The sequence below is a fragment of the Triticum urartu genome, chromosome 2 (assembly GCF_003073215.2).
Source record: "Triticum urartu cultivar G1812 chromosome 2, Tu2.1, whole genome shotgun sequence".
NCBI classification, from domain to species: Eukaryota; Viridiplantae; Streptophyta; class Magnoliopsida; order Poales; family Poaceae; genus Triticum; species Triticum urartu.
In genome coordinates this window covers 626958503-626985923 of record NC_053023.1, presented here as the reverse complement: position 1 = coordinate 626985923, position 27421 = coordinate 626958503, and the positions used below count along the sequence as shown (strand labels likewise).

General features: G+C 45.6%; 2 protein-coding genes across 2 annotated transcripts; both read right to left on the bottom strand.

Moving 5' to 3' along the window:
• Positions 1 to 18205: 18205 nt before the first annotated feature.
• Positions 18206 to 19480, bottom strand: LOC125533812 (E3 ubiquitin-protein ligase EL5-like). The gene has a single exon (XM_048697155.1). The coding sequence runs from the start codon at positions 19118 to 19120 to the stop codon at positions 18590 to 18592; it is 531 nt and encodes a 176-aa protein (XP_048553112.1). The 5' UTR covers positions 19121 to 19480; the 3' UTR covers positions 18206 to 18589.
• A 4869-nt stretch (positions 19481 to 24349) lies between these two features.
• Positions 24350 to 24934, bottom strand: LOC125537577 (E3 ubiquitin-protein ligase RNF43-like). Its single transcript, XM_048700892.1, has one exon. It carries the CDS (start codon positions 24932 to 24934, stop codon positions 24350 to 24352), a length of 585 nt encoding a protein of 194 aa, XP_048556849.1.
• Positions 24935 to 27421: the final 2487 nt, after the last annotated feature.

The window sequence follows — 27421 nt, the reverse complement described above, 5'->3', positions numbered from 1 at the left end:
AACATTTATCATGATTATAAGGAAATAAATAATAACTTTATTATTGCCTCTAGGGCCTATTTCCTTCAGTCTCCCACTTGCACTAGAGTCAATAATCTAGATTACATAGTAATGATTCTAACACCCATGGAGCCTTGGTGCTGATCATGTTTTGCTCGTGGAAGAGGCTTAGTCAACGGGTCTGCAATATTCAGATCCGTATGTATCTTGCAAATCTCTATGTCTCCCACCTGGACTAGATCCCGGATGGAATTGAAGCGTCTCTGGATGTGCTTGGTTCTCTTGTGAAATCTGGATTCCTTTGCCAAGGCAATTGCACCAGTATTGTCACAAAAGATTTTCATTGGACCCGATGCACTAGGTATGACACCTAGATCGGATATGAACTCCTTCATCCAGACTCCTTCATTTGCTGCTTTCGAAGCAGCTATGTACTCCGCTTCACATGTAGATCCCGCTACAATGCTTTGTTTAGAACTGCACCAACTTACAGCCCCACCGTTTAATGTAAACACGTATCCGGTTTGCGATTTAGAATCGTCCGGATCAGTGTCAAAGCTTGCATCAACGTAACCTTTTACGATGAGTTCTTTGTCACCTCCATATATGAGAAACATATCCTTGGTCCTTTTCAGGTATTTCAGGATGTTCTTGACCGCTGTCCAGTGATCCACTCCTGGATTACTTTGGTACCTCCCTGCTAGACTTATAGCAAGGCACACATCAGGTCTGGTACACAGCATTGCATACATGATAGATCCTATGGCTGATGCATAGGGAACATCTTTCATATTCTCTCTATCTTCCGCAGTGGTCGGGCATTGAGTCTTACTCAACTTCACACCTTGTAACACAGGCAAGAACCCTTTCTTTGCTTGATCCATTTTGAACTTCTTCAAAATTTTGTCAAGGTATGTGGTTTGTGAGAGTCCAATTAAGCGTCTTGATCTATCTCTATAAATCTTAATGCCTAATATGTAAGCAGCTTCACCGAGGTCTTTCATAGAAAAACTTTTATTTAAGTATCCCTTTATGCTATCCAGAAATTCTACATCATTTCCAATTAGTAATATGTCATCCACATATAATATCAGAAATGCTACAGAGCTCCCACTCACTTTCTTGTAAATACAGGCTTCTCCAAAAGTCAGTATAAAACCAAATGCTTTGATCACACTATCAAAACGTTTATTCCAACTCCGAGAGGCTTGCACCAGTCCATAAAATGGATCCCTGGAGCTTGCACACTTTGTTAGCTCCCTTTGGATCGACAAAACCTTCTGGTTGCATCATATACAACTCTTTTTCCAGAAATCATTTCAGGAATGCAGTTTTGACATCCATCTGCCAAATTTCATAATCATAAAATGCGGCAATTGCTAACATGATTCGGACAGACTTAAGCATTGCTACGGGTGAGAAGGTCTCATCGTAGTCAATCCCTTGAACTTGCCGAAAACCTTTTGCGACAAGTCGAGCTTTGTAGACAGTAACATTACCGTCAACGTTAGTCTTCTTCTTGAAGATCCATTTATTCTCAATTGCTTGCCGATCATCGGGCAAGTCAACCAAAGTCCATACTTTGTTCTCATACATGGATCCCATCTCAGATTTCATGGCTTCAAGCCACTTTGCGGAATCTGGGCTCACCATCGCTTCTTCATAGTTCGTAGGTTCATCATGATCTAGTAGCTTGACTTCCAGAATGGGATTACCGTACCACTCTGGTGCGGATCTTACTCTGGTTGATCTACGAGGTTCAGTAGTATCTTGTTCTGAAGTTTCATGATCATCATCATTATTTTCCTCACTAACTAGTGTAGGTGTCACAGAAACAGTTTTCTGTGATGCACTACTTTCCAATAAGGGAGTAGGTACAGTTACCTCGTCAAGTTCTACTTTCCTCCCACTCACTTCTTTCGAGAGAAACTCCTTCTCCAGAAAGTTTCCGAATTTAGCAAAAAAAGTCTTGCCTTCGGATCTGTGATAGAAGGTGTATCCAATAGTCTCCTTTGGATATCCTATGAAGACACATTTCTCCGATTTGGGTTCAAGCTTATCAGGTTGAAACTTTTTCACATAAGCATCGCAGCCCCAAACTTTCAGAAACGGCAACTTTGGTTTCTTGCCAAACCATAGTTCATAAGGCGTCGTCTCAACGGATTTTGATGGTGCCCTATTTAACGTGAATGCGGCCGTCTCTAGAGCGTATCCCCAAAACGATAGCGGTAAATCAGTAAGAGACATCATAGATCGCACCATATCTAGTAAAGTATGATTACGACGTTCGGACACACCATTACGCTGTGGTGTTCCGGGTGGCGTGAGTTGCGAAACTATTCCACAATTTTTCAAATGTATATCAAACTCGTAACTCAAATATTCTCCTCCACGATCAGATCGTAGAAACTTTATTTTCTTATTACGATGATTTTCAACTTCACTCTAAAATTCCTTGAACTTTTCAAACGTTTCAGACTTATGTTTCATTAAGTAGATATACCCATATCTGCTTAAATCATCTGTGAAGGTGAGAAAATAACGATATCCGCCACGAGCCTCAATATTCATCGGACCACATACATCTGTATGTATGATTTCCAACAAATCTGTTGCTCTCTCCATAGTACCGGAGAACGGCGTTTTAGTCATCTTGCCCATGAGGCACGGTTCGCAAGTACCAAGTGATTCATAATCAAGTGGTTCCAAAAGTCCATCAGTATGGAGTTTCTTCATGCGCTTTACACCGATATGACCTAAACGGCAGTGCCACAAATAAGTTGCACTATCATTATCAACTCTGCATCTTTTGGCTTCAACATTATGAATATGTGTATTACTACTATCGAGATTTAACAAGAATAGACCACTCTTCAAGGGTGCATGACCATAAAAGATATTACTCATATAAATAGAACAACCATTATTCTCTGATTTAAATGAATAACCGTCTCGCATCAAACAAGATCCAGATATAATGTTCATGCTTAATGCTGGCACCAAATAACAATTATTTAGGTCTAATATTAATCCCGAAGGTAGATGTATAGGTAGCGTGCCGAGTGCGATCACATCGACTTTGGAACCGTTTCCCACGCGCATCGTCACCTCGTCCTTAGCCAATCTTCGCTTAATCCGTAGTCCCTGTTTCGAGTTGCAAATATTAGCAACAGAACCAGTATCAAATACCCAGGTGCTACTGCGAGTATTAGTAAGGTACACATCAATAACATGTATATCACATATACCTTTGTTCACCTTGCCATCCTTCTTATCCGCCAAATACTTGGGGCAGTTCCGCTTTCAGTGACCAGTCTGCTTGCAATAGAAGCACTCAGTTTCAGGCTTAGGTCCAGGTTTGGGTTTCTTCTCTTGAGTAGCAAATTGCTTGCCGTTCTTTTTGAAGTTCCCTTTCTTCTTCCCTTTGCCCTTTTTCTTGAAACTAGTGGTCTTGTTGACCATCAACACTTGATGCTCCTTCTTGATTTCTACCTCCGCAGCTTTCAGCATCGCGAAGAGCTCGGGAATAGTCTTATTCATCCCTTGCATATTATAGTTCATCACGAAGCTCTTGTAGCTTGGTGGCAGTGATTGGAGAATTCTGTCAATGACGCAGTCATCTGGAAGATTAACTCCCAACTGAATCAAGTGATTATTATACCCAGACATTTTGAGTATATGCTCACTGACAGAACTGTTCTCCTCCATCTTGCAGCTATAGAACTTATTGGAGTCTTCGTATCTCTCAATCCTGGCATTTGCTTGAAATATTAACTTCAACTCCTGGAACATCTCATATGCTCCATGACGTTCAAAACGTCGTTGAAGTCCCGATTCTAAGCCGTAAAGCATGGCACACTGAACTATTGAGTAGTCATCAGCTTTGCTCTGCCAGACGTTCATAACATCCGGCGTTGCTCCTGCAACAGGCCTGGCACCCAGCGGTGCTTCCAGGACGTAATTCTTTTGTGCAGCAATGAGGATAATCCTCAAGTTACGGACCCAGTCCGTGTAATTGCTACCATCATCTTTCAACTTTGCTTTCTCAAGGAACGCATTAAAATTCAACGGAACAACAGCACGAGCCATCTATCTACAATCAAACATAAACAAGTAAGATACTAATCAGGTACTAAGTTTCATGATAAATTTAAGTTCAGTTAATTTACTTAAAGAACTCCCACTTAGATAGACATCCCTCTAATCCTCTAAGTGATTACGTGATCCAAATCAACTAAACCATGTCCGATCATCACGTGAGATGGAGTAGTTTCATTGGTGAACATCTTTATGTTGATCATATCTACTATATGATTCACGCTCGACCTTTCGGTCTCCGTGTTCCGAGGCCATATCTGTATATGCTTGGCTCGTCAAGTTTAACCTAAGTATTCCGCGTGTGCAACTGTTTTGCACCCGTTGTATTTGAACGTAGAGCCTATCACACCCGATCATCACGTGGTGTCTCAGCACGAAGAACTTTCGCAACGGTGCATACTCAGGGAGAACACTACTTGATAATTTAGTGAGAGATCATCTTATAATGCTACCGTCAATCAAAGCAAGATAAGATGCATAAAAAGATAAACATCACATGCAATCAATATAAGTGATATGATATGGCCATCATCATCTTGTGCTTGTGATCTCCATCTCCGAAGCACCGTCGTGATCACCATCGTCACCGGCGCGACACCTTGATCTCCATCGTAGCATCGTTGTCGTCTCGCCGAGCTTGTGCTTCCACGACTATCGCTACCGTTTAGTGATAAAGTAAAGCATTACAGCGCGATTGCATTGCATACAATAAAGCGACAACCATATGGCTCCTGCCAGTTGCCGATAACTTGGTTACAAAACATGATCATCTCATACAATAAAATTTAGCATCATGTCTTGACCATATCACATCACAACATGCCCTGCAAAAACAAGTTAGACGTCCTCTACTTTGTTGTTGCAAGTTTTTACGTGGCTGCTATGGGCTTAAGCAAGAACCAATCTTACTTACGCATCAAAACCACAACGATAGTTTGTCAAGTTGGTGCTGTTTTAACCTTCGGAAGGACCGGGCGTAGCCACACTCGATTCAACTAAAGTTGGAGAAACTGTCACCCGCAAGCCACCTATGTGCAAAGCACGTCGGGAGAACCGGTCTCGCGTAAGCGCACGCGTAATGTCGGTCCGGGCCGCTTCGTCCAACAATACCACCGAACCAAAGTATGACATGCTGGTAAGCAGTATGACTTATATCGCCCACAACTCACTTGTGTTCTACTCGTGCATATAACATCAACATATAAAACCTAGGCTCGGATGCCACTGTTGGGTTTCGTAGTAATTTCAAATTTTTCCTACGCACACGCAAGATCATGGTGATGCATAGCAACGAGAGGGGGAGTATGATCTACATACCTAGTAGATCGACAATGGAAGCGTTTGGTTGATGTAGTCGTACGTCTCCATGATCCGACCGATCAAGCACCGAAACTACGGCACCTCCGAGTTCTAGCACACGTTCAGCTCGATGACGATCCCCGGACTCCGATCCAGCAAAGTGTCGGGGAAGAGTTCCATCAGCACGACGGCGTGGTGACGATCTTGACGTACTACTGCTGCAGGGCTTCGCCTAAGCACCGCTACAATATTATCGAGGACTATGGTGGCTGGGGGCGCCGCACACGGCTAAGGAATAGATCACGTGGATCAACTTGTGTGTCTCTGGGGTGCCCCTGCCTCCGTATATAAAGGACTAAATGGGGGGGGAGGCGGCCGGCCAAGGAGGGCGCGCCAGGAGAGTCCTACTCCCTCTGGGAGTAGGATTCCCCCCCCCCAATCCTAGTTGGAATAGGATTCGCGGAGGGGGGGGGAAGAGAGAGAGGGGCCGGCCCCCTCTCCTTGTCCTATTCGGACCAAGGGAGGGGAGGGGCGCGCGGCCCATGGAGGGCTGCCTCTTCTCTTTTCCACTAAGGCCCATCATGGCCCATTTAGCTCCCGGGGGGTTCCGGTAACCTCCCGGTACTCCGGTAAAATCCCGATTTTACCCGGAACACTTCCGGTATCCAAACATAGGCTTCCAATATATAAATCTTTATGTCTCGACCATTTCGAGACTCCTCGTCATGTCCGTGATCATATCCGGGACTCCGAAAAAACTTCGGTACATCAAAATGTATAAACTCATAATATAACTGTCATCGTAACCTTAAGCGTGCGGACCCTACGGGTTCGAGAACAATGTAAACATGACCGAGACATGTCTCCGAGAGCTTATCAGGTTCGAGCTTATCAGTATCCAATGCTTTGATCACACTATCAAAACGTTTATTCCAACTCCGAGAGGCTTGCACCAGTCCATAAATGGATCGCTAGAGCTTGCACACTTTGTTAGCTCCCTTTGGATCGACAAAACCTTCTGGTTGCATCATATACAACTCTTTTTCCAGAAATCCATTCAGGAATGCAATTTTGACATCCATCTGCCAAATTTCATAATCATAAAATGCGGCAATCGCTAACATGATTCGGACGGACTTAAGCATCGCTACGGGTGAGAAGGTCTCATCGTAGTCAATCCCTTGAACTTGCCGAAAACCTTTTGCGACAAGTCGAGCTTTCTAGACAGTAACATTACCATCAGCGTCAGTCTTCTTCTTAAAGATCCATTTATTCTCAATTGCTTGCCGATCATCGGGCAAGTCAACCAAAGTCCATACTTTGTTCTCATACATGGATCCCATCTCAGATTTCATGGCTTCAAGCCACTTTGCGGAATCTGGGCTCACCATCGCTTCTTCATAGTTCGTAGGTTCATCATGATCTAGTAGCATGACTTCCAGAACAGGATTACCGTACCACTCTGGTGCGGATCTTGCTCTGGTTGATCTACGAGGTTCAGTAGTATCTTGATCTGAAGTTTCATGATCATTATCATTGGCTTCCTCACTAACTGGTGTAGGTGTCACTGAAACATTTTTATGTGATGAACTACTTTCCAGTAAGGGAGCAGGTACAGTTACCTCGTCAAGTTCTACTTTCCTCCCACTCACTTCTTTCGAGAGAAACTCCTTCTCCAGAAAGTTTCCGAATTTAGCAACAAAAGTCTTGCCTTCGGATCTGTGATAGAAGGTGTATCCAATAGTCTCCTTTGGATATCCTATGAAGACACATTTCTCCGATTTGGGTTCGAGCTTATCAGGTTGAAGCTTTTTCACATAAGCATCGCAGCCCCAAACTTTCAGAAACGACAACTTTGGTTTCTTGCCAAACCACAGTTCATAAGGCGTCGTCTCAACGGATTTAGATGGTGCCCTTTTAACGTGAATGCAGCTGTCTCTAATGCATATCCCCAAAATGATAGTGGTAGATCGGTAAGAGCCATCATAGATTGCACTATATCCAATAAAGTACGGTTATGACGTTCGGACACACCATTATGCTGTGGTGTTCCATATGGCATGAGTTTGTGAAACTTTTCCACATTGTTTTAACTGAAGACCAAACTCGTAACTCAAATATTTGTCTCCGCGACCAGATCGTAGAAACTTTATTTTCTTGTCACGATGATTTTCCACTTCACTCTGAAATTCTTTGAACTTTTCAAATGTTTCAGACTTATGTTTCATCAAGTAGATATACCCATATCTGCTCAAATCATCGGTGAAGTTCAGAAAATAACGATACTTGTCGTGAGCCTTAACACTCATCGGACCGCATACATCAGTATGTATTATTTCCAATAAGTCAGTTGCTCACTCCGGAGAACGGAGTCTTAGTCATCTTGCCCATGAGGCATGGTTCGCAAGCACCAAGTGATTCATAATCAAGTGATTCCAAAAGCCCATCAGCATGGAGTTTCTTCATGCGCTTTACACCAATATGACCTAAACGGCAGTGCTACAAATAAGTTGCACTATCATTATTAACTTTGCATCTTTTGGTTTCAATATTATGATTATGTGTATCACTACGATCGAGATCCAACGAACTATTTTCATTGTGTGTGTAACCATATAAGGTTTTATTCATGTAAACAGAACAACAATTTGTTCTTTTACTTAAATGAATAACCGTATTACAATAAACATGATCAAATCATATTCATGCTTAACGCAAACACCAAATAACACTTTTTCAGGTTCAACACTAATCCCGAAAGTATAGGGAGTGTGCGATGATGATCATATCAATCGTCACTTCACCCTTAACTAGTCTTTGTTTATTCTGCAACTCCCGTTTCGAGTTACTAATCTTAGCAACTGAACTAGTATCAAATACTGAGGGGTTGCTATAAACACTAGTAAAGTACACATCAATAACATGTATATCGAATATACTTATGTTCACTTTGCCATCCTTCTTATCTGCCAATCACTTGGGGTAGTTCCGCTTCCAGTGACCAGTCCCTTCGCAGTAGAAACACTTAGTCTCAGGCTTAGGACCAGACTTGGGCTTCTTCACTTGAGCAGCAACTTGCTTGTTGTTCTTCTTGAAGTTCCCCTTCTTCCCGCTGCCCTTTTCTTGAAACTAGTGATCTTGTCAACCATCAACACTTGATGTTTTTATTGATTTCTACCTTTGTTGATTTCAGCATCACGAAGAGCTTGGGAGTTGTTTCCGTTATCCCTTGCATATTATAGTTCATCATGAAGTTCTATTAACTTGGTGATGGTGACTAGAGAATTCTGTCAATCACTATCTTATCTGGAAGATTAACTCCCACTTGATTCAAGTGATTGTAGTACCCAGACAATCTGAGCACATGCTCACTAGTTGAGCGATTCTCCTCCATCTTTTAGCTATAGAACTTGTTGGAGACTTCATATCTCTCAACTCGGGTATTTGCTTGAAATATTAACTTCAACTCCTGGAACATCTCATATGCTCCATGACGTTCAAAACATCTTTGAAGTCCCGATTCTAAGCCATTAAGCATGGTGCACTAAACTATCAAGTAGTCATCATATTGAGCTAGCCAAACGTTCATAACGTCTGCATCTGCTCCTACAATAGGTCCGTCACCTAGCGGTGCATCAAGGACATAATTCTTCTGTGCAGCAATGAGGATAAACCTCAGATCACAGATCCAATCCGCATCATTGCTACTAACATCTTTCAACATAATTTTCTCTAGGAACATATCAAAATAAACACAGGGAAGCAACAACGCGAGCTATTGATCTACAACATAATTTGCAAAATACTACCAGGACTAAGTTCATGATAAATTTAAGTTCAATTTAATCATATTACTTAAGAACTCCCACTTAGATAGACATCCCTCTAATCCTCTAAGTGATCACGTGATCCAAATCAACTAAACCATGTCCGATCATCACGTGAGATGGAGTAGTTTCATTGGTGAACATCACTATGTTGATCATATCTACTATATGATTCACGCTCGACCTTTCGGTCTCCGTGTTCCGAGGCCATATCTGCATATGCTAGGCTCGTCAAGTTTAACCTGAGTATTCTGCGTGTGCAAAACTGGCTTGCACCCGTTGTAGATGGACGTAGAGCTTATCACACCCGATCATCACGTGGTGTCTGGGCACGACGAACTTTGGCAACGGTGCATACTCAGGGAGAACACTTCTTGATAATTTAGTGAGAGATCATCTTATAATGCTACCGTCAATCAAAGCAAGATAAGATGCATAAAAAGATAAACATCACATGCAATCAATTTAAGTGATATGATATGGCCATCATCATCTTGTGCTTGTGATCTCCATCTCCGAAGCACCGTCATGATCACCATCGTCATCGGCGTGACACCTTGATCTCCATCGTAGCATCGTTGTCGTCTCGCCAATCTTATGCTTCCATGACTATCACTACCGTTTAGTAATAAAGTAAAGCATTACATCGCGATTGCATTGCATACAATAAAGCGACAACCTTATGGCTCTTGCCAGTTGCCGATAACTCGGTTACAAAACATGATCATCTCATACAATAAAATTCAGCATCATGCCTTGACCATATCACATCACAACATGCCCTGCAAAAACAAGTTAGACGTCCTCTACTTTGTTGTTGCAAGTTTTACGTGGCTGCTACGGGCTTAAGTAAGAACCAATCTCACCTACGCATCAAAACCACAACGATAGTTTGTCAAATAGACTCCGTTTTAACCTTCGCAAGGACCGGGCGTAGCCACACTCGGTTCAACTAAAGTTGGAGAGACAGTCGCCCGCAAGCCATCTATGTGCAAAGCACATTGAGGGAACCAGTCTCGCGTAAGCGTACGCGTAAGTTTGGTCCGGGTCGTCTCGTCCAACAATGCCGCCGAACCAAAGTATGACATGCTGGTAGGCAGTATGACTTATATCGTCCACAACTCACTTGTGTTCTACTCGTGCATATAACATCAACATAAATAACCAGGCTCGGATGCCACTGTTGGGATTCGTAGTAATTTCAAAAAATTTCCTACGCACACGCAAGATCATGTGATGCATAGCAACGAGAGGGGAGAGTGTTGTCTACGTACCCAACGCAGACCGACTGCGGAAGCGCTGACACGACGTAGAGGAAGTAGTCGTACGTCTTCACGATCCAACCGATCAAGCACCGAAACTACGGCACCTCCGAGTTCGAGCACACGTTCAGCTCGATGACGATCCCCGGACTCCGATCCAGCAAAGTGTCGGGGAAGATTTCCGTCAGCACGACGGCGTGGTGACGATCTTGATGAACTACAGCAGCAGGGCTTCGCCTAAACTCCGCTACAGTATTATCGAGGAATATGGTGGCTGGGGGCACCGCACACGGCTAAGGAATAGATCACGTGGATCAACTTGTGTGTTTAGAGGTGCCCCCTGCCTCCGTATATAAAGGAGCCAAGGGGGAGGGGTGCGGCCAGCCCTATGGAGGCGCAGGAGGAGTCCTACTCCTACCGGGAGTAGGACTCCCCCCCCCAATCCTATTCCAACTAGGATTCCCAAGGGGGAAAGAGGGAGAGGGGTGGCCAGCCACCTCTCCTAGTCCTAGTAGGACTAGGGGAGGGGGGGGGAGGCGCGCAGCCCACCATGGGCAGCCCCTTTCACCTTTCCACTAAAGCCCAATAAGGCCCATATGGCTCCCGGGGGGTTCCGGTAACCTCCCGGTAACCCGGTAAAATCCCGATTTCACCCGGAACACTTCCGATATCCAAACATAGGCTTCCAATATATCAATCTTTACGTCTCGACCATTTCGAGACTCCTCGTCATGTCCGTGATCACATCCGGGACTCTGAACAACCTTAGGTACATCAAAATGCATAAACTCATAATATAACTGTCATCGTAACCTTAAGCGTACGGACCCTACGGGTTCGGGAACAATGTAGACATGACCGAGACACGTCTCCGGTCAATAACCAATAGCGGGACCTGGATGCCCATATTGGCTCCTACATATTCTACGAAGATCTTTATCGGTCAGACCGCATAACAACATACGTTGTTCCCTTTGTCATCGGTATGTTACTTACCCGAGATTCGATCGTCGGTATCCAATACCTAGTTCAATCTCGTTACCGGCAAGTCTCTTTACTCGTTCCGTAATACATCATCTCACAACTAACTTATTAGTTGTAATGCTTGCAAGGCTTATGTGATGTGTATTACCGAGAGGGCCCAGAGATACCTCTCCGACAATCGGAGTGACAAATCCTAATCTCGAAATACGCCAACCCAACATCTACCTTTGGAGACACTTGTAATGCTCCTTTATAATCACCCAGTTACGTTGTGACGTTTGGTAGCACCCAAAGTGTTCCTCCGGCAAACGGGAGTTGCATAATCTCATAGTCATAGGAACATGTATAAGTCATGAAGAAAGCAATATCAACATACTAAACGATCGGGTGCTAAGCTAATGGAATGGGTCATGTCAATCAGATCATTCAACTAATGATGTGACCTCGTTAATCAAATAACATCACTATGTTCATGGTTAGGAAACATAACCATCTTTGATTAACGAGCTAGTCAAGTAGAGGCATACTAGTGACACTTTGTTTGTCTATGTATTCACACATGTATTATGTTTCCTGTTAATACAATTCTAGCATGAATAATAAACATTTATCATGATATAAGGAAATAAATAATAACTTTATTATTGCCTCTAGGGCATATTTCCTTCAGTATCCAATAGTCTCCTTTGGATATCCTATGAAGACACATTTCTCCGATTTGGGTTCGAGCTTATCAGGTTGAAGCTTTTTCACATAAGCATCGTTGCCCCAAACTTTCAGAAACTACAACTTTGGTTTCTTGCCAAACCACAGTTCATAAGGCGTCGTCTCAACGGATTTTGATGGTGCCCTATTTAACGTGAATGCGGCCGTCTCTAGAGCGTATCCCCAAAACGATAGCGGTAAATCAGTAAGAGATATCATAGATCGCACCATATCCAGTAAAGTACGATTACGACGTTCGGACACACCATTACGCTGTGGTGTTCCGGGTGGCGTGAGTTGCGAAACTATTCCACAATTTTTCAAATGTACACCAAACTCGTAACTCAAATATTCTCCTCCACGATCAGATCGTAGAAACTTTATTTTCTTGTTACGATGATTTTCAACTTCACTCTGAAATTCCTTGAACTTTTCAAACATTTCAGACTTATGTTTCATTAAGTAGATATACCCATATCCTGCTTAAATCATCTGTGAAGGTGAGAAAATAACGATATCCGCCACGAGCCTCAATATTCATCGGACCACATACATCTGTATGTATGATTTCCAACAAATCTGTTGCTCTCTCCATAGTACCGGAGAACGGCGTTTTAGTCATCTTGCCCATGAGGCACGGTTCGCAAGTACCAAGTGATTCATAATCAAGTGGTTCCAAAAGTCCATCAGTATGGAGTTTCTTCATGCGCTTTACACCGATATGACCTAAACGGCAGTGCCACAAATAAGTTGCACTATCATTATCAACTCTGCATCTTTTGGCTTCAACATTATGAATATGTGTATTACTACTATCGAGATTTAACAAGAATAGACCACTCTTCAAGGGTGCATGACCATAAAAGATATTACTCATATAAATAGAACAACCATTATTCTCTGATTTAAATGAATAACCGTCTCGCATCAAACAAGATCCAGATATAATGTTCATGCTTAACGCTGGCACCAAATAACAATTATTTAGGTCTAATATTAATCCCGAAGGTAGATGTAGAGGTAGCGTGCCGACTGCGATCACATCGACTTTGGAACCGTTTCCCACGCGCATCGTCACCTCGTCCTTAGCCAATCTTCGCTTAATCCGTAGTCCCTGTTTCGAGTTGCAAATATTAGCAACAGAACCAGTATCAAATACCCAGGTGCTACTGCGAGCATTAGTAAGGTACACATCAATAACATGTATATCACATATACCTTTGTTCACCTTGCCATCCTTCTTATCCGCCAAATACTTGGGGCAGTTCCGCTTCCAGTGACCAGTCTGCTTGCAATAGAAGCACTCAGTTTCAGGCTTAGGTCCAGGTTTGGGTTTCTTCTCTTGAGTAGCAACTTGCTTGCCGTTCTTTTTGAAGTTCCCCTTCTTCTTCCCTTTGCCCTTTTTCTTGAAACTAGTGGTCTTGTTGACCATCAACACTTGATGCTCCTTCTTGATTTCTACCTCCGCAGCTTTCAGCATCGCGAAGAGCTCGGGAATAGTCTTATTCATCCCTTGCATATTATAGTTCATCACGAAGCTCTTGTAGCTTGGTGGCAGTGATTGGAGAATTCTGTCAATGACGCAAGTCATCTGGAAGATTAACTCCCAACTGAATCAAGTGATTATTATACCCAGACATTTTGAGTATATGCTCACTGACAGAACTGTTCTCCTCCATCTTGCAGCTATAGAACTTATTGGAGACTTCATATCTCTCAATCCGGGCATTTGCTTGAAATATTAACTTCAACTCCTGGAACATCTCATATGCTCCATGACGTTCAAAACGTCGTTGAAGTCCCGATTCTAAGCCGTAAAGCATGGCACACTGAACTATTGAGTAGTCATCAGCTTTGCTCTGCCAGACGTTCATAACATCCGGCGTTGCTCTGCAACAGGCCTGGCACCCAGCGGTGCTTCCAGGACGTAATTCTTCTGTGCAGCAATGAGGATAATCCTCAAGTTACGGACCCAGTCCGTGTAATTGCTACCATCATCTTTCAACTTTGCTTTCTCAAGGAACGCATTAAAATTCAACGGAACAACAGCACGAGCCATCTATCTACAATCAAACATAAACAAGCAAGATACTAATCAGGTACTAAGTTTCATGATAAATTTAAGTTCAGTTAATTTACTTAAAGAACTCCCACTTAGATAGACATCCCTCTAATCCTCTAAGTGATTACGTGATCCAAATCAACTAAACCATGTCCGATCATCACGTGAGATGGAGTAGTTTCATTGGTGAACATCACTATGTTGATCATATCTACTATATGATTCACGCTCGACCTTTCGGTCTCCGTGTTCCGAGGCCATATCTGTATATGCTTGGCTCGTCAAGTATAACCTGAGTATTCCGCGTGTGCAACTGTTTTGCACCCGTTGTATTTGAACGTAGAGCCTATCACACCCGATCATCACGTGGTGTCTCAGCACGAAGAACTTTCGCAACGGTGCATACTCAGGGAGAACACTTCTTGATAATTTAGTGAGAGATCATCTTATAATGCTACCGTCAATCAAAGCAAGATAAGATGCATAAAAGATAAACATCACATGCAATCAATATAAGTGATATGATATGGCCATCATCATCTTGTGCTTGTGATCTCCATCTCCGAAGCACCGTCGTGATCACCATCGTCACGGCGCGACACCTTGATCTCCATCGTAGCATCGTTGTCGTCTCGCCAAGCTTGTGCTTCCACGACTATCGCTACCGTTTAGTGATAAAGTAAAGCATTACAGCGCGATTGCATTGCATACAATAAAGCGACAACCATATGGCTCCTGCCAGTTGCCGATAACTCGGTTACAAAACATGATCATCTCATACAATAAAATTTAGCATCATGTCTTGACCATATCACATCACAACATGCCCTGCAAAAACAAGTTAGACGTCCTCTACTTTGTTGTTGCAAGTTTTACGTGGCTGCTACGGGCTTAAGCAAGAACCAATCTTACCTACGCATCAAAACCACAACGATAGTTTGTCAAGTTGGTGCTGTTTTAACCTTCGCAAGGACCGGGCGTAGCCACACTCGATTCAACTAAAGTTGGAGAAACTGTCACCCGCAAGCCACCTATGTGCAAAGCACGTCGGGAGAACCGGTCTCGCGTAAGCGTACGCGTAATGTCGGTCCGGGCCGCTTCGTCCAACAATACCGCCGAACCAAAGTATGACATGCTGGTAAGCAGTATGACTTATATCGCCCACAACTCACTTGTGTTCTACTCGTGCATATAACATCAACATATAAAACCTAGGCTCGGATGCCACTGATGTGTTTCGTAGTAATTTCAAAAAATTTCCTACGCACACGCAAGATCATGGTGATGCATAGCAACGAGAGGGGAAGAGTATGATCTACGTACCCTTGTAGATCGACAACGGAAGCGTTTGGTTGATGTAGTCGTACGTCTTCACGAGCCCGACCGATCAAGCACCGAAACTACGCACCTCCGAGTTCTAGCACACGTTCAGCTCGATGACGATCCCCGGACTCCGATCCAGCAAAGTGTCGGGGAAGAGTTCCGTCAGCACGACGGCGTGGTGACGATCTTGATGTACTACTGGTGCAGGGCTTCGCCTAAGCACCGCTACAATATTATCGAGGACTATGGTGGCAGGGGCGCCGCACACGGCTAAGAATATGATCACGTGGATCAACTTGTGTGTCTCTGGGGTGCCCCTGCCTCCGTATATAAAGGACTAAGGGGGGGAGGCGGCCGGCCAAGGACGGCGCGCCAGGAGAGTCCTACTCCCTCTGGGAGTAGGATTCCCCCCCCCAATCCTAGTTGGAATAGGATTCGCGGAGGGGGGAAAAGAGAGAGGGGCCGGCCCCCTCTCTTGTCCTATTCGGACAAGGGAGGGGAGGGGACGCGCGGCCCATTTAGCTGCCCCTTCTCTTTGCCACTAAGGCCCATCATGGCCCATTAGCTCCCGGGGGGGTTCCGGTAACTCCCGGTACTCCGGTTTTCTCCGAAATCACCCGGAACACTTCCGGTATCCAAACATAGGCTTCCAATATATCAATCTTTATGTCTCGACCATTTCGAGACTCCTCGTCATGTCCGTGATCATATCCGGGACTCCGAACAAACTTCGGTACATCAAAATGTATAAACTCATAATATAACTGTCATCGTAACCTTAAGCGTGCGGACCCTACGGGTTCGAGAACAATGTAGACATGACCGAGACATGTCTCCGGTCAATAACCAATAGCGGAACCTGGATGCTCATATTGGCTCCTACATATTCTACGAAGAACTTTATCGGTCAGACCACATAACAACATACGTTGTTCCCTTTGTCATCGGTATGTTACTTGCCCGAGATTCGATCGTCGGTATTCCAAATACCTAGTTCAATCTCGTTACCGGCAAGTCTCTTTACTCGTTCTGTAATACATCATCCCGCAACTAACTCATTGGTTGCAGTGCTTGCAAGGCTTAAGTGATGTGCATTACCGAGAGGGCCCAGAGATACCTCTCCGACAATCGGAGTGACAAATCCTAATCTCGAAATACGCCAACCCAACATGTACCTTTGGAGACACCTGTAGAGCTCCTTTATAATCACCCAGTTACGTTGTGACGTTTGGTAGCACACAAAGTGTTCCTCTGGTAAAGGGGAGTTGCATAATCTCATAGTCATAGGAACATGTATAAGTCATGAAGAAAGCAATAGCAACATACTAAACGATCGGGTGCTAAGCTAGTGAAATGGGTCATGTCAATCAGATCATTCACTTAATGATGTGATCTCGTTAATCAAATAACAACTACTTGTTTATGGTTAGGAAACATAACCATCTTTGATTAACGAGCTAGTCAAGTAGAGGCATACTAGTGACACTTTGTTTGTCTATGTATTCACACATGTATTATGTTTCCGGTTAATACAATTCTAGCATGAATAATAAACATTTATCATGATATAAGGAAATGAATAATAACTTTATTATTGCCTCTAGGGCATATTTCCTTCAATATTGGCTCCTACATATTCTACGAAGATCTTTATCGGTCAGACCGCATAACAACATACGTTGTTCCCTTTGTCATCGGTATGTTACTTGCCCGAGATTCGATCGTCGGTATTCCAAATACCTAGTTCAATCTCGTTACCGGCAAGTCTCTTTACTCGTTCTGTAATACATCATCCCGCAGCTAACTCATTGATTGCAGTGCTTGCAAGGCTTAAGTGATGTGCATTACCGAGAGGGCCCAGAGATACCTCTCCGACAATCGGAGTGACAAATCCTAATCTCGAAATACGCCAACCCAACATGTACCTTTGGAGACACCTGTGGAGCTCCTTTATAATCACCCAGTTACGTTGTGACGTTTGGTACCACACAAAGTGTTCCTCTGGTAAACGGGAGTTGCATAATCTCATAGTCATAGGAACATGTATAAGTCATGAAGAAAGCAATAGCAACATACTAAACGATCGGGTGCTAAGCTAGTGGAATGGGTCATGTCAATCAGATCATTCACTTAATGATGTGATCCCGTTAATCAAATAACAACTACTTATTTATGGTTAGGAAACATAACCATCTTTGATTAACGAGCTAGTCAAGTAGAGGCATACTAGTGACACTTTGTTTGTCTATGTATTCACACATGTATTATGTTTTCGGTTAATACAATTCTAGCATGAATAATAAACATTTATCATGATATAAGGAAATAAATAATAACTTTATTATTGCCTCTAGGGCATATTTCCTTCACTATATTCGTGAATCAACAATGCTAGACCTACGTACTGATTCATACGTAACTAATGTAATGGCTTCGGTTGAAAGAAATAAGGGGGAGGGGACCCACCCAGTTGAAATCAGGGGGCGGAGAGGTTATAGTTAGGAAATTTACGTAAGAGTTTGTAGGTTTTCTTCGTAGGTGTAGCATTTTTGTTTGTGAATATAATGATGATTGTCTCTTTTCTTGCGGGGAAGATAACGATGATTAGTTACACGTCGATTCCATGCAGTTGAAGCCGAGCAACGTTAAGAAATTAAATCATCGATAACAACGTGTCAACACGGATGCAGCTTCGTACCCAACAATTCCAGAAGATAGAACAGTGCACTGGACTGGACTGGACTTGACGGACACGCAGGACACATTGCCAGCCCATCTCAAATTCTCAATGGGCCAATCTTTTATTGTGATCACTGATCCGATCTCTTCCCTAAACACGGACGGTACTGCTCCATATATTTTCTCACCAGGAGTTGGTCAAATAATTTCGTGCGTGCCCATTGATTAGCACAGGTACTGCTCGGTGGTTAGTCGTCCTGATCGCGAACAGCCCGCGATCGGCCTGCTGCACCAAGTACCATCGACGCTGAAATGACAAAACTGCCCCTCGTGCAGGTACGGATGGAGAACTAGCCGCTGAACCGGGCCCTGGCACTGGCGAGCAGCCCCCCGCGCTGACGAGGCAGCAGGCTGGACCGGCACAGCGGGCACGTCGCCTCGCCGACGTCGATCCACCGGTCGATGCAGCCTCTGTGGAAGGCGTGGGCGCAGTTGCCCAGCGGCCGCACCTCGTCCGTCGGCTCCAGCCGCTCCAGGCACACCCTGCACGTGCTCGCGTCGCCGCCGTCGTCCTCCTCCTCGTCCTCGTGGCGACCCGGCCTCTTAGACGTCGACGATCGGGACCGCTCCGCCAGGTGCGCGGCGAACTCGACGGGGGGCAGCCGCCGCTTCACCGTCTCCGGAAGCGCGCCGTCCCGGTTGGGACGGCGGCGAGGGCCGCTGATGAGCGCCGCGTGCTCCTCGGGGGTGTAGGGGAACTCGTAGAGGCCGAGGAGGCAGAGGATGAGCACGAAGGCCAGCGCGGTGGCGTGGAGGAACCTGAACACGGCGGCGATAGGCCGGGGCACCGCGTTGCAGTAGCACACCAGCGGGAAGGTCATCGCGCACGCGCGGCCGGACTTCCGGCGGGCGGGCGAGAGCACTTGGCTTGGCTGCCGCCGGAGCGCAACGGGCAGCAGCGAGCCAACCAGGTGGCGTCTCGGCTTCAGAAGGCTTCAGAAGGCAAAACGCGAGTTGGTACACCAGCGGCGCGTGTATACGCTGAAGAGGAGGGAAAAGCGGCTTGTTTTATCGTGTCCGGCGAGGTGCGCGCGCGTGGTGTCGACCGGGGTCCGGGAAATGGACCGGAAAGGGCGTGCCGTTGCGGCGTGGCTGTCGCGCGCTCGAGGATTTCGTGTGGGCAGCGTCGTCGCGGGCTGACCGGCCGGCTCTCATCTCTCATGTCGCGGGCTCACGGCTCCGCGTGTCCATCAGTGTGGTGCGGGGTCACTGTGACTCCTCTCTCCACTGTCCTCTCTCTCTCGGCACGCCAACCGCGAACAGGATTTGAGGGTGTTCCGTCGTCTGGGCACGTGCGCGTTGGATGATTTGGTGAAAGGAAACCGGTGGCTGGAACACCGTCCTGTTTCCGGTTGGGGCAAACCGCGTGCTGCACAGAGTACTCACAAGTTTAGCATGATCCGAGCTTAGGTTTGGCATGTCGTGCGTGCGATGTCACACAGGTTTGGCGCCCGGCCGGCAACGTTCGCATGTATACCACGACCATACTCCATAGGCCAGCTTCGTCAGGGACTCCGTTTCCTTCTGCCCTTTTCACATCTTTCGGCAGCTTATCTAATTTGCGAGCGTCCACGTGTGGTCTTGTGGCCACTCTATGGTGCTCTGTGCAATTCTTCAACGCGTTGAATCTCTTTTTTTGGCGGGGGAAAGCGTTGAATCTTAATCTATACTCAATGGATAGATGATTACCATACCTATTACTAACATACAATCAATCACATGAATGATGTTACTCATATTTAAGAAATATTTTCCCCAACCATGTCGAAGAACTGCATGTGATCATATTTAAAAAGAACTAGTTAACCGGTTTCGCTTCGCTTTCCCCTTCCTGTAAGGGGCGAAACTGCCTGCGGTCGCTTCGGCGACGGGAGGGGTGGGGAATCGCGGCGCCTCGTGTTGGGCTTGTGCATACGGTAGGATTTAGGGTTTCGAGCGCTGGCGTTTGGATAGTGGAGGTAGAGGCATGGCGAATATCTCTACCTCAACTCGCTCCCCATCCCAGCGATTCGGCCGTCGACGCGTTGGAGGTCCGCTCTTCTCGCCGGTTAGCGGTGAGATTTTGTATTTGGTCGGCGTTCGTTTGCCTTTGTGTTATATGGCCGCAGTATCAAATTTTTCTTCGACCAGATCCCTTCCGATGGGGGGCTCTCCTTGCCGGCCTTTGATCTGGGTCGATGGTTGTCGTGCAGGAGCGACACCGGTTCCGTTGCCTTCTTTGTCGATGGCGAGGAAGGCGTGATGGTGCTTTCGGTGGTGCGTCATTTCGACTCGGTATACTTCATCTATTTTGATTTGTCATTCTTATGTATAAGGCACTTCTTAGTTATGGTGCAATAATTGTTCCATGATTTCGTTATTATTTAAACTACTAGAGTATTATACAGTGACTCTCGTTTGTTCTGAAGTGGTTCATGCTAGCAATTGCCACCATAGCACGGTCAAGTGCATGTACAATATTGCACCACCAAAAATAAAAATGGAGACTGCCAATTATTTAGATATTAGTAAAAAGGAAAATTGCAAAATTAAATTATTGAGTTTTTATTTATGATTAAATTCCATTGGTAACTCTAGGCGTGACAAAAATCTTACTACTTCACCCGATCCACATCTGTATCAAATCTAAGACAAGTAATATGGATTGGAGGGAGTACCACATTTCCCGTTAGTTCTGACCTGGTACATATTTTATCATTTTCTCCAAACTAAGGTTGATTCATATGACAATATAACATGGCATCTGACTAGGCAGACGACTCATGCCCGCATTCGCTAGAGATGTATCTTCTATACCACTATATAGTGTACGAGTAATAGACCATATGAACCGTTGGATCCTCACCATCGGATGGCTCTCATTAATTGTTTCTGAATTGAATAAATCGTTGCAGCACACATGCCGTTGGATTTGTCAATCCTACGGCCAGAACTTCAGGGATTCGCCGGTGAGCCACGGTCTGACCAAAGCTCTAGAACTTTCGTACAGCTGGAGCTAACCAGATTGCTACTGTACGCGCATGTGACTATGGTACAACAACGCACTGGGAGAAAGAGCTTTAAATTGATTTCTACATCTATCTAGCAAGATTGTAGGAGCAGCACCGTAGCATCAACTGTTGCATGCATGCATGCATCATACATGCATTTCCTCCTCTTCTTTTTAAATGCAAAAAGAGCATGACAATGGGGAGACCAGTTAGAATGGACACAGACGTGCAAATAAACACAGCACAATGGGGAGACCAGTTAGTATTTCTTTCTATTTGGTTGAACTGACTGTTGTAAGTCTATTTGTGAACACACTTGGGCTGAGTGCACAAGAAAACATAAGTGAAACTTTTGGCATGACACCAGGAGCAGATAATTAACATGACACAAAGTTATACTAAACCAGCAACAATTAATATGGATCGGAGGGAGTACATTAGATATAATGTTTTCCTTTCTTCCAACATTTTCATTTTGAGTTCGAAAACTAAATGATTTCAATTCGCCTCAAGAGCCTGTTTCCAAAAAATAATTGTGATTTTGCACTAGAATTTTAACATTCCATTTTAGTTACCACATAGCATGATAATTTGGTATTGCACTGTAAGTTTTACGTGCGAAGCACGTGCAAATTATTAGTCTAGTATGGCACATGAGTAGTGTGAGCTGATTAACACAAATTCATAGATTTTTTTGCAAATATAAATTCATAGAAGTTGACCGGGTTTTATGAAACTTAAGAGAATTTTATGAAACTTACAGAATCTTCCATCCGCTACCGCCAGGTGAGTTAACCAACATAGCCGTCGCCCCATCCTATCATGAACGCGATAGAGAGCACGACACCCCCGCCGGCGCGCTCTTCGTCGGATCTGGTCGCCGCTACCTTGTGCAAGTGGAGTGTCGTCGTCTATGCCGGCTACACCTTCGTCTTCTCCTGGAACGCCAAGCTGAATGACTCCTCCTCTTCTCCCCCTTGGCAGCCGATCTACTTCCCCATCATCGTGATCGAGCGAAAAAGTTTTTTGTACCCGAAACGATAGAACATGGCTGCACTGTAATTTTTATAAATTAAAAAATTATAGTTTATGCATCGTGGCTCAAGGTGAGCCAACTTAGACCATAAAGTTCTAGCTTTCTTACAGACAAGGCCAAAAAATTGCAACAAAGACCATAAAATTGTAGGTTTCTTACAAACAATGTCAAAATTTGAACAAGTCATGGCTAGAAATTTTGGCAGCATAACGCGTTGAAAAGAATCCAAATTAACAAAAATGGTTTGGTGTTGTTCATTCAAAAATTCATTCATGCACTCCAAATGCAAGTCAGTCAATACATTGGATGAAACACCACAAACTAAAAAAATATCCTCATGGATGAATCTAACAGCTTCCGCAACATCCGTCCTTGTGTTGTCATTCTTCTTTTGTTTGAATGAATGGTCACATCACAAGCACCGACTCACTGTTTGCGGCAGGGGCATCCCTGAAAGCATGTATTGAAGCTGTTGTTGCATCAAAGGTGGTACTTGAATATTTTGTGGAGGACCAAGCCAGACAGCGTGTCCATGCATCTGCATGGTAGGGTATTGATCAACAAGTCGTGGCGGCAGCCTAACATGTTGCATCTGTCCTGAGACATTCCCGGTGGCAGAAGGCCGTGGCACATGTGCCCCAACACCACTGTTTTGAATCCTTTGCGTTGGTGGAGCAGTTGCAAGCATTGTGTGTGACCTATGCTTCCGAGATACTGGGTTGTCCGCTGCAAGCAACCTCTCTGCCAACATATAACAACAGAGTTAATAAAACTATGTGTGAAGGAGGAAAGTCACAAGTTAAGAAAAAGTAGTAATAATAAGATCTTCAGATCAAGACAACCGTCTACAACATATAGGAAGCGATGGTAGTAAAGAACTAAAAATGCCTGCTGACGAGGCAGCAGGCTGGACCAGCACAAGGTGAGCCAACTTAGACCATAAAGTTCTAGCTTTCTTACAAACAAGGCCAAAAATTTGCAACAAAGACCATAAAGTTGTAGGTTTCTTACAAACAATGTCAAAATTTGAACAAGTCATGGCTAGAAATTTTGGCAGCATAACGCGTTGAAAAGAATCCAAATTAACAAAAATGGTTTGGTGTTGTTCATTCAAAAATTCATTCATGCACTCCAAGTGCAAGTCAGTCAATACATTGGATGAAACACCACAAACTAAAAAAATATCCTCATGGATGAATCTAACAACTTCCGCAGCATCCGTCCTTGTGTTGTCATTCTTCTTTTGTTTGAATGAATGGTCACATCACAGGCATCGACTCACTGTTTGCGGTAGGGGCATCCCTGGAAGCCAGTATTGAAGTTGTTGTTGCATCAAAGGTGGTACTTGAATATTTTGTGGAGGACCAGGCCAGGCAGCGTGTCCATGCATCTGCATGGTAGGGTATTGACCAACAAGTCGCGGCGGCAGCCTAACATATTGCATCTGTCCTGAGACACTCCCGGTGGCAGAAGGCCGTGGCATAGGTGCCCCAACACCACCGTTTTGAAGCCTTTGCGTTGGTGGAGCAGTTGCAAGCATTGTGTGTGGCCTATGCTTCCGAGATACTGGGTTGTCCGCTGCAAGCAACCCCTCTTCAAAAACAGCAAAGAAATATTGAAAATTGAATTTTTAATTTTGGAATATTTTATTTGCAAGATTATTTATTTTATTGCGGAGTTTCTTAGTACTAAAAATGTATTTTCAAAACTTTAATTTTAGGCCATAAAAATGTTCACAATGTCATACATAAGGCCATATAATTATGTGATTTTTTCTGGAATTTTTTTAGGATTTTATTAATTATAGTTTTTGTGTTTTTATTACTTCTTGAAAAAACTTTTGGACCGACCTGACCGGGCCGGCCCAGCTCGCCAGCCAGGCCGCAGCCCAGTCCAACGCGCAGCTCGTCCCCGACCCCGAGCAGAGTCCGCCGCCCGCACGTCGCCCACCGTCGCCGTGCCCGACTCCGACTCCGCCTCGCCTTGCCCCCTCCTTTACGCAAGCCGCCGCCCTCCCCTGGCTTTTAAATAGCGCCGTCCCGGGCCCCGTCTCTCCTCCTCACAGGCCGTCGCCGCCGCTCCGCGTAGCCGCCACCGTTCCACCACGCCGTTGTTGGTACCGTCGGGGTGCGGCACAACGGGCAAGTGCCGGCGGCCTCGCCGCTGCCGATCCAAGAGTCGATGCAGGCGGCGTGGAACGCATGCGAGCAGTTGCACAACTCCGCGACGAGCTGCCCTCCCACGTCGAGCGCCGCCAAGCAAATCGCGCAGATGCCCACGCTCCCGTCGTCGTCCTCGGCTCCCTCCACATCCGCCGGCGCAACCCGCCGTCGTCTGTACTGTGGCGCCGTCCATGAAGACGAACGGTTCGCCTTCGGCGGCGAGCTGGACTGCCAGAACGCTGCCTCCATGAGGCGCTCCATCGGCGCAGTGTCGACGAGCTCGCTCCAAGGCTCACCGGGCAGCATCTCGCCTTCGAACGAGGCGATGCCGAGGCGGTCCAGGACGACCGCCGCGACGAAGCGGACGCAGTGGAGGAGGTGGTGCAGGGCCAAGAGATACCGTCGCAGCACAAGATCGTAGCCGTGGCAGGAATGGGCCATGGTCATGGTGGTTAATGATCAGCTACGCTTGCGCTGCGCCTACTAATTTGCAACAGGGCTCGGCCTTATAAATCGTCGCCTAGCAAGTACGTACGTTTGGTGCTCTACAATGCATCAAAGTCTGAAATAAACCTTGAGATTATAGAGGCCGACGCAAATGAATCATCATCTCTAAATCCCTGAAGTCCATACCCTGACCTCTCTGATCCCGGTCTATCCTAATAATCTAGACAGAAACTGAAGGGTGGGCTTAAAGCCTGTATCATGCAAATATCTGTTGGGTTGGGCTTGCAAGTGGCTGAGTTGAGCCTTGAAACTAGTAGTAAAAAACTTTTTTACAGTGCTGGAGGGGAGGGGGGGGGGGGCTCAAGCCTGTTAAAGCCCTCCTAGTAGATTCGCCCCTGATCCTAACCATCGATATGTTTGGCGCACGTGGAAAAGCATAATCCTGACCAGGAACTCACTTCTCTGATAGCTATAGAGAACTAGTTTTGTGTGCTAGCTATCTCCACCCGGGCGCGCTACTAGATGCGTCCATGCAAGATGGATCTCTACGGCCGTCATGTCTACACGCCGGACAACCTCCGGCCTTGCGGGCTGCCGCAGCTGTAGGGGTCTAGCGTCCAGCCCCATGCATGTGCGTCACCTCCTTTGCTGGTGATTTTCCTAAACCAATCCTTGAAGAAACTACGAGGCCTGGTTTTGCTTATGTGTTATATGCTTCTACCATGGACAGGTGCAAATTTTCCTAATGATTGATGTGCTTCAGCAAGAAGGTCGTTCTCTGCTTGCCACTCTCCTCTACACTGCTTCAGGCGCTCCTCTTCCTCCTCGGCTCGCATTCGTGTCGTGTGTGTTATGGCCACTAGAAGAAATCGATAGCTTTGTATTGGTGGCTGTAGGTAGCTATACATCACAAGTTTTGTACGTGCGTGTTGCCCCTCATGGCATGGCATCGGAAGAAAAACTGAGCCAACTCGCGCATGTTGCTCGCACCCAAAAGTAATCAACGAGTTGATGCATTACATTGGCGGCAGTAGTGATCAAGATCAGAGGCCAACAGGCATGGCGGCGGGACTACTCCGCCATGAAGTTTGACTTGTTGACATTCCTTGTCGAGTACAAGAGCAGTGTTGTGAACCGTGGAGCGGCTCATGGTCACCGCCCTGTGGCGAACACGCTCATCAGCATAACCTCCAGGGACGTGCCCAACAATGCGGCGACCAGCGTCGGGACTAACTTAGTACTCACATATCCCGTTGAATCTCGCAGAGGAAGCAACATGCGAACAACGCCCACCTTCAAGGCTTTAGCGGAACCGCCCGTTTTTTAAGTGTGAACCGCCTGTTTTGGATCACAGCCGCCGTCTTCTCGCCCTTCCCGGCTTGTTCCGGACTGCTTAGGTGCAGCATGCTGCTAAGGAGCTCGTCCGAACTGCCATCGATCGCCGCTGCACCACATCGATCAGCTGGTGCTTGGCATCGTGCGGATGGATCGGCTGGGGAGTAAATCTGTGACGAACAGAATGAGGAAGGAGATGCACATGAGAAGTAGGCCCATGTAGTAAGTGACACTTGAAATCAATCCCGTCTGGGATCGGGCCTTTCCTATCACACCAAACAGATTTTATTCATGCAGGGGTTTGGATTGATTGGGATGTGTAAATATGGGGTACGAACTTCAGGGATTTGAAGGTGAGCGTTTATTTGCGTCGGCCTCTATAATCTCAGGGTTTATTTCAAACTTCACCCATGCATCAAGGGGGTTGAAAGTTGGGTGGCTCACAATTTCACAATTGGTAGGTGCCAAGATATTTTCCTCAGGAAAAGTCATGGTAAGTAGGGAGCGCCCATGCAGTGGCACTCTCACTTGGGACAACGTCAGCTCATCTTCTTCGTGTACAGCCTCTCGTCCTAAACCTCCCTCCAACGCCCCGGAGTGAACGGTAAAAAAAAACGGTTTTGCTAGAACTTATCTAGCTGAGTTCTAGTTATGTCTTATTCACCTTTATAGTCATTAGATATAATGTATAAGATGCGTGTGTGCTGACATGGGTTGATACTCCTTTCTATCTGTTTTCGTTTTCTCAGAAAATTATATCTCATCTAGATGAGTTCTAGGCACTCCTTAAAAAAAACTAACACAGACGGGCGCCTTAAACGGACCTCAAACGTCCGGGCTGACCGGCACTCTTCATATCCAGCCCAAATTTGAGACGGATATGAGGAGGCCCAGGCACGACCGGGCGCGTCCGTCACGTTGGATTGACGAGGGTCCCACATGAAAACACTCCAAAACCCGGCAGTCTGAAACCCGTCTCCTTCGTCGAACCTATGGCGTTGCGTGGCGCTGCTCCGGCGGGCCGCGTAGTGCCCAAGCCCGGCTATTTAAGCCGACTGCCGACACCGGAACCCTTCATGTCTATATTTCCCTCTTCTCGTCCGTCGCGACGCCACTTTCCAATCGCCATCCACCACCACTAGTAGCCATGCC

Coding starts and splice junctions, on each gene's coding strand:
- LOC125533812 (XM_048697155.1), bottom strand. CDS start 19,120: ATGACCTTCCCGCTGGTGTGCTACTGCAACGCGGTGCCCCGGCCTATC.
- LOC125537577 (XM_048700892.1), bottom strand. CDS start 24,934: ATGACCATGGCCCATTCCTGCCACGGCTACGATCTTGTGCTGCGACGG.